The sequence below is a fragment of the Trypanosoma conorhini genome, assembly GCF_003719485.1.
Source record: "Trypanosoma conorhini strain 025E chromosome Unknown Tco_14.4_contig_00075, whole genome shotgun sequence".
In the NCBI taxonomy this organism is placed as follows: Eukaryota; Euglenozoa; class Kinetoplastea; order Trypanosomatida; family Trypanosomatidae; genus Trypanosoma; species Trypanosoma conorhini.
The window spans coordinates 10,127-17,440 of record NW_021704164.1 but is presented as its reverse complement, the minus strand read 5'-3'; the positions used below and the strand labels follow the sequence as shown (position 1 = coordinate 17,440).

The 7,314-nt window shown below is 58.2% G+C and overlaps 4 protein-coding genes across 4 annotated transcripts, besides 1 other annotated feature; all 4 read left to right on the top strand.

The window, feature by feature from the left end:
- Nucleotides 1–583: 583 nt before the first annotated feature.
- On the top strand, nucleotides 584–1,069 carry Tco025E_02041 (phosphatidylinositol-4-phosphate 5-kinase; the record flags this gene model as incomplete). Its single annotated transcript, XM_029368977.1, has 1 exon — nucleotides 584–1,069. The coding sequence occupies one exon, from the start codon at nucleotides 584–586 to the stop codon at nucleotides 1,067–1,069; it is 486 nt and encodes a 161-aa protein (XP_029230866.1).
- Nucleotides 1,070–1,445: 376 nt separating this feature from the next.
- On the top strand, nucleotides 1,446–1,985 carry Tco025E_02040 (phosphatidylinositol-4-phosphate 5-kinase; the record flags this gene model as incomplete). The annotated part of the gene is made up of 1 exon (XM_029368976.1): nucleotides 1,446–1,985. The coding sequence occupies one exon, from the start codon at nucleotides 1,446–1,448 to the stop codon at nucleotides 1,983–1,985; it is 540 nt and encodes a 179-aa protein (XP_029230865.1).
- Nucleotides 1,986–2,317: 332 nt separating this feature from the next.
- Nucleotides 2,318–3,058, top strand: Tco025E_02039 (phosphatidylinositol-4-phosphate 5-kinase; the record flags this gene model as incomplete). The annotated part of the gene is made up of 1 exon (XM_029368975.1): nucleotides 2,318–3,058. One exon carries the CDS (start codon nucleotides 2,318–2,320, stop codon nucleotides 3,056–3,058), a length of 741 nt encoding a protein of 246 aa, XP_029230864.1.
- Nucleotides 3,059–3,177: 119 nt separating this feature from the next.
- Nucleotides 3,178–3,199: a microsatellite.
- A 160-nt stretch (nucleotides 3,200–3,359) lies between these two features.
- On the top strand, nucleotides 3,360–7,061 carry Tco025E_02038 (putative protein transport protein Sec31; the record flags this gene model as incomplete). The annotated part of the gene is made up of 1 exon (XM_029368974.1): nucleotides 3,360–7,061. The coding sequence occupies one exon, from the start codon at nucleotides 3,360–3,362 to the stop codon at nucleotides 7,059–7,061; it is 3,702 nt and encodes a 1,233-aa protein (XP_029230863.1).
- Nucleotides 7,062–7,314: the final 253 nt, after the last annotated feature.

Sequence of the window (7,314 nt, the reverse complement as noted above, 5' to 3'; positions counted from 1 at the left end):
CGAAGAACGGCGAGGCGGGCAACAAGCCCAAGTCGATGTACCAGAAGGCCGTGATGGACGCCGGCGTGAAGGCCTCCGCTGTGAGCAAGGCCGTCGCCGCGGTGCGCCCCGACCTCGCCAACGTGGCCTTCCGCCGCGCACGCAAGATGGCGTTCACGGTGAACCACATGAACAAGGTGCGTGCCGCCCGCAAGGAGCGCTCGTCGAAGATCACGTTCCAGCGCAAGTCCGTCCGCCCCAAGCGCCACTGAGCGACACCCGAGAGCTGGGTCATGGGTGAGATCTCGGATCGGGATGCAACGCACTCTCTTCGCTAGTTTTCATTTTGGTTGTTTTCGTTTATTTAAAAAAAAACACACAAGGGCGCGATGGGTTTGTTATTTTTGGTGTGCCTCTTTCTCGTTATTGACGTTTGCAGCTCTCCTGTATGCTCTTCACTGCACGGGAAACACCCTCTCCCTCCTCCTCCCTTTCTTCTTGCTTTTTCTTTTCTTTGTTGTTGTCTGGCTTGTTTGGTGCAGGGGACGATCCCCACGGGGTTGAGGTGGCACGAGTGAAGGGTGCAGGTGTTGTACGGGGGCAGATGAATCTCTTCAGATCCGCCCTCGAGGCGCGTTGCACAGGGATGCGTGATTCGTCACTCAACGCGGCGGGTCTTGCAAGCGATTCTCGCCACACTACTTCCAGCATTCTTCTCTCATCGGAGGGGAAGACGGTTATCGAAGAGACTGTCGTCCTCTTTGCTCCTGTGGACGAAAGTGGGGTTCGTAGTGGAAGACGCTTGTTGAAGCGACGCGCGGCGGTCCTTTGCTCTGGGGAGGTGCGGCCGTATACCGCCGACGAGGTGCAGGCCACGGCGGGGAATGAATTAGCGTCAGGTAAGGCGGTGCACTTATTTATCGGACATTATCGCCAGTCTACCGCTCCTGGTTCCCTTCAAGAGAAGGCAATTAAGGAGGGTTCTGGGAGGATGTACTTTGCCGATGGAAGCTTCTTTCTTGGAAACTGGGTGAACAACCACCGCTGCGACATGAGGGCGCTCTACTCCTCGTTTGGTTATGCCTACTAGTGCGAATTCAGGGATGATGTGCCTCAAGGGCATGCCTCGGAGTACTTTCCAGCTGAGGAGAAGTACGCTGGTGAATTCGTTGCGGGGCGGCCTCACAGCCGTGGAGTGACGTACTACCCTCGCAATGGCTCTATCCTCGCTGGTGGGCATGCTTGCGTTGAAAAGCACTGCTCTGGGGTTGTTTTTTTTCTTTTACTAAAACGGGGATGTCTTCGAGGGAGCCTGGGTAGGCGGCTATCGCTCGGGTGTGGGGGTCTCTACGTTTGCAGCAGGGAGAGGCCAGTCCTCGCGGAGGAGGCATGACGGTGGTAGGCGATACGTGCGGGCGCACTGGCACTCTGGTCGGTGCATCTGGGGGAATGTGCGTCATGGCCCAATGCACGAGGCGCCCTCGCTGGAGAGATACATGGAGGAAGGTCAGATTACGGCCCTTGGAGGCCTTGAGAGTGCCTTTGTAGGCAGCGTTGCAGCGCTCCAGGTAGCGCACGGACCCGTACGAGAGATACCGCCTCTGCTGCTGCGCCGTGTGGAGCGCTGCTTTGATTACCTGGATGAAACGTGTACAGGAGAGGTGTCGTTGCCGGCGCTTGGCGCGGCCTTTGAATCGCCTCCGTCAAGGGAGTTGAAGCTTCAGTCCCTCCTCAAGGCCGCCCAGCCCTCCTCCAGTTCTGCTTCCCCACGCGACAATGACGGGAGTATACATGTCGGCTTTGCCGCGTTTCTCCAAGGCTTGTTCCCTCAGCTGGGCGAGGCGGACATTCAGAGACTTGTGCTGCATGAATTGTCACTGGAGACGCTATTTCGTCTGCGTGGCGTACCTGCCGGAGTGGTTTGCAAGCAAGAAGGATGGGTTTTTGTTCCTTCTGCACGCATGCCAAGAAGACGCGTTGCTGCACATTGCCTCACGAGAGTTTGAAGGCGGACTCCGGGCGACTAGCGGAGGCGTCGAGCACCAAAAAAAAAGACGGATGCTGCCGCCCAACTCACCCCGGAGGACTTCCATGCGACGAAGGGAGCATTGGGCGGTGCGCGTGTGCCGCGTGGTCTCTTTTTTCGGCAGGAGGTTTTGAATGGAGTCGGGCGTCTCAGTTTTCAAGAGCTGCTGGAGGGGATCTACTTGTGCCTCGCCTCAGAGATGCTGCGCCGGTGCGAAGTAACGTCGTTTCCGCCGCACATGCTTTAGGGTTACTCTTGTAGGCGTTTTCAAGGTTGGACGAATCTCACACCGGATCACTCTCCATACAAGCGATGGCTGCCGCGCAGCGAAACTTTCTGGCCGCCCGAGCGAAGGGCCACCAACGCATTCCACGACCAGCGAACGCGTTGGAGCAGTTTGCACTCCCTGGGCGACGACGTTGCCTTGTACACTGGGAGGTCGCCGATATCGCACTTTCGGTCTCTTTTGCAAAGTACATGGACCGGTCTAAGCGTGTCTCGGTGACGCTGGCCGAGATATTGCGTCACGCTTACCCAAACGTGCCGTGCCTGGCGACCAAAGACCGTCTTTTGCCTGCGGCGTTACCGGCCCGCCGTGGAGCCCAGAGAAGAGAGGGTCAAATGAGTACAGCCGCCAGAACGGGGCATCCGAATTTCCCCGGGTCCGCAGTTCCACCTCCCCGCTGCTGCCGCTGCCGCTGCTGCTGCTGCTGCGCTGCTGCTGCTGCTGCTGCGTCTGCACAATGTGTGCCGCGCTTGGCCTCACGCTGGGCGTCTGCTGCGGAATATGACGCGGTCGTCGATGTGCCTTTTTGTCTTGCTTTATTTAGTTCCTGTTGTTGTTTTTCTTCCCCCCTCTGTGTACTCAATGTACCGCGTGTGTGCCATTCGGTGCAGGGTTTGTGGATTCATGTTTGCTGTTCTTTTGTGGTCACTTTCTGGGCGCCGGCGCTGCTGTGCGGAGCTGCGGTGGAAAAAAGTCGCGGCGGGGCATCGCTTTCTCTTTTCTCTCTGCCTCGGGTGGTGGTGAAGGGGCTTCGGCCGGGTAGCTGAAGGCGGGAGGAGCAACAAAAAGGAGAGCGGGGGCGGAGAGGCGAACAACAACCGCCCACACGACGAATAGCGGCAAGTGCGCCTACACACAAACACCGGACGAAGAAACGGAGTGAGACTGTGAGTGTGTCTGTGTGTGTGAGATAGAAAAAGAGAGGGCGAACACAAGAAAAGAAAGAAGAAAAAAAATAGAGAGCGAGAGCCCAAGGGGCGAGTGAAGCGAACATCAAGGAAGAAAAAAAAAGGAGGGGGTGTGAAAGGGGAAAACAACACAAGAAAAGAAAAGGACCCACCCAAAATTATGCGCCTGAAGGCCACGTCATTATCTTGCGCCTTTGCGTGGGCCCCGCGCAGCCTTGGCAACCCAACGTTTCTCGCCGCGGCCTCACTGGCAGGGGCGATGGACGACGACTTCAGCAACGAGGCCTTCTTGGAGATTCGTCTCGTGGACGTCACGCAAACCGATGAAATTGAAATGCCCGTGGTGGGTCGCACGCTTGTGCCGGAGCGGGCATTTCGCGTCGACTGGTGCCCAGTTGGAGGGCCAGCCGGCATGATTGCCGTGGCGTGTTGCAACGGCGCGGTGTACGTGTACGACGCGAGCGTCATGATGAAGAATCACCAGCTGGGCCCGAACTCCCACACGGAGAATCCACTGCTGTGCGCCATTTCTGAGCATCGCGGGGCGGTGCGCGGGTGTCAGTTTAATCCATCGCAGCCCAACTTCCTCGCAATCGGCGCCGACGACGGTGAGTGGGACGTGTGGACGCTGGAGGACCCGAGGGAACCGCAGCGCGTTCCCGTCATGTCGAATGCGGCACACACCGCCGCCATCGTGCAACTTCAGTGGCACCCGAAGTACCCGCATATCATTGCCACCGCCTCCTCAAACAGCATTGTCAATGTGTGGAACCTAAAGTCCCAGACCCTGGCGGTTTCGTTAAATGTATCAAAGGGAGGAAAGTCGGGGGCGAGCGCAAACGCTATTGCGTGGCATCCTGCGGTTGCAACACAGATTGCCGTGGCACTTGACGAGAAGGATCCTGTAATTCAAATATGGGACTTGAAAAAGTCTATGGTGCCCTTGCGTGAGATGCGCGGCCACCAAGGCGCTGTCACAGGTTTGACGTGGAACTCCGAAGACGCATCTATGATGGCGTCTTGCTCGGCTGACGGCAACACCATGTGGTGGAATCCTTCCACGGGGGAGCGAAGTGGCGCGCTGCAGCAGGAAAACAACTACGTCATCGACGTTCAGTGGTCACCGGTACTCCCCGCCGTTTTGGCGACCTCCTCGTTTGAGCCGTTGCTATGTGTGTCGACGGCCGAGGACGCTTCCGCCGCCGCCGCCGCGGGCGCACCGGTGCCGAGTTGGCTCAAGAGGCCATGCGGGGCGTCGGTCAGCCTGGGCGGCCTTGTTGCCTCCCTTGCGCCCCACTCCTCGACGCGGGTGGGCCTCACCTATGTCGTGGAGAAGTGCGCCTTGAGCCCAACGACCTCGCAGGACCTCGCATTCCGCGAGGCGTTGAGGCAGTATCCTCGTGGCTCGGAGGAACGGGTGAAATGGTTGAAGGCGCAAAACTACAACCTCCTGGCGGCGGCGGCGGCGTGCAAAGACGACCGAACTCCCATTCTCGCCTACCTCAATGAGGAGGCCTCCTCCCACGACGAGGGCGAGGACCCGTTTGAAACCATGCAGGCATCGCAAAAATCACTGGAAGATATTGCGGCTGCTCACATTGCGGCGGGCCGCATTCGCGAGGCGGTGGAGGTGTGCCTTGACAATTGCCGTTTTGACGACGCCTTCGCGATTGCCTACCTTCAGGGTGGAACCTTGTTGCAGCGCGTGCAGCAGGAGTACGCTCAGTATACCCTGAATCAGAGCCATGACAAGCGACACGTGGTGTATGCGGCGGCTATAGCCTCGGGGGATTTTGCCTCCTTAACAGCGACCGAAAATGTCCCTTGGAGGGAGGCCCTCTCTGTGATCATCTCCTTTGTGGGCGACGGCTTTGCGGACGCGTGCGATAAGTTGGGGGAGGCGCTGAAAAGTAAGGGTAACAGGGAAGGGGCCATCACATGTTTCGTCTGCAGCGGCAACGTGGATGCCGTGCTGCAGCTCTGGCGCGAGGAGGACAGCTCCGTGCGGAAGATGATGCGTGAGGCTCTTCTTCTTGAGGAGGTCACGGGGCGACGTGTGACGTCGACGTTTTTTTCCGATTGCCTCTACGAGTACGGCATGAAGCTGGTGGGCGATGGGATGTTGTCGGAGGGGACGTCCGTGCTGCAGCGCGCGGCGAGTATTGGCAACCGCGGCGCGGCAATTATGGTGGACCGCCTGAAGTTTCAAGTGCCTGTCGGAGAAGCTGTTTTTCCCTTCGCCGTGATGCCGCTGTCGGACGCCCCGAGCCCATCGTGTGCAGCCTTCATGGCACAGCAGCAGCAGCAGCAACAACAACAACAACAGCAGCAACAGCCACCGCCGCCGCATCTGCAACAACAACAACAGCAGCAGCAGCAACGATTCCACATGCCTGGTCAGCAGCAACAGCAGCAGCAACAACAACCTCAAAGGCCGGCGCAGCAACCGCCGATGACTATGCAGCAGCAACAGCAACAGCAACCACCCGTGCAGGCCCAAAACTTTTATGTACAACAGCAACAACCACCGTTGCAGGGTATGACGGCACCGCCTCGTTCAGCTGTGCCTACAATGCCACCAGCCTTAAGCCAAGGTCCAGCCGGCACAGCGGCGACAACTCGGCTTATGCCTCATCCTATTTCTTCGTATTCTTCGATGAAGCAAGCGGGTGCTGCGTCTTCCGGACCCTCACCGACGCCGGCGTCTGAGGGCTACAGCAATGGTATGATGCCATCGGTGCCACCTCGCCAGCAACCGTCGTTCGCAGCGCAGGGCGGCTACACTGCACCGCAGCAAAGCTACCTTGACCCTAATAAGCCTTTGCCGCCACCACCAATGCCGTCTGGTTCGCGAGGCTCTTCCATGCCTGGGGCGCAGGCAACCGTAGGGCCGCCTCAACCTGCCGGCGCACAACAAATGCGACAACCAATGCCGTCTCAAGGAACTGGTACTGTGCTGCCGCCACCGCCGCACCCTGGCGCATCGTTAGTTCCTTCCCAACAGGTTGGAGGATTTGGCGGGCATTCGCAGCCGATTTCGGCTGGCGCTCCAAACGCCACCGCGTACCATGCAGGAGTGAAGGATAATGCACAAGCCAATAATCCGAATCCCCAAGGGGGTGTCCCGTCGCATTACGGCAATCCCTCCGCTCCTGGGATGCCGGTAGCGCAGTCTACCACCCCCACACCCTCAGGGCTGGCGCCTCCACCAGCACGACCGATGATGCCGGCCCCCAGCAACTTATCCTTTGGTGCGCCAACCAGAGAAGGCTCAATGGGTAGCTCTTTGCCAACTTCTCATGGCGTTGGGAATGCGCCGCCTTATAAGCCTTCCTTGCCGCCGCCACAAAACATGGTGATGCCTCAGAATACTATGCCCCGACCTCAGCCAGCTGCCTCGACAACGTCTTCCTATGGCCCGCCATCGCACGCAGCGAACTCTTTTATCCCATCTCCGCACGGCGGCGGCGCGTTTACTCCTGCGATGGCCTCCCGTCCCCCAGGCGGTGCGCCGTTGGCTGCTGCCAGCGTCGCTGATGATGCCGACCTGTCGCGGTTTGACATCTCCACACTCAACCCTGCGCACCAGGCACTCGCGCAGCGACTTTGCGTCGATGTTCAGCAGGTTGGTAATGCTCAACGTCGTTCGGTGATTTCAAAGGCGGCATTAGAGCTGTTTAAATTGCTTCAGCGCGGTGCACTTCCACCGGAAGTAGTTTCTCTGGTTACTAATTATGTGAATGCGATGGGGACTCCTCACGCGAAGAATGCTTGGCGACAGCTTTCCGATGCTCACTTCGATGTAGTACAGCCGTTTCTGAACCTCAAATTTTTGTCGAGGAATGACGGGGCCCCTAATTAACCACGAACGCTTTCGTCTGCTGTGGGGTTGTCGCCACGGCGGTTGGTTGTGTTCCTCCCTTACCTCTCTGAGTATGTGCGCTTCTCCACGAAGAAAGAGAAGGAGAGGAGCCTTTTCCACACTCGCTTCCTGTAAACGCTGTTTTTATGTTTCTTTTTTTTTCCGTGCCCTTTTCTGTACTGACCACGCAGGCATCATTGTCGTTATTTTTTTGCTTTTCTTTTTGGTGGCAGGGAACTCAGCCCAAGTGCCC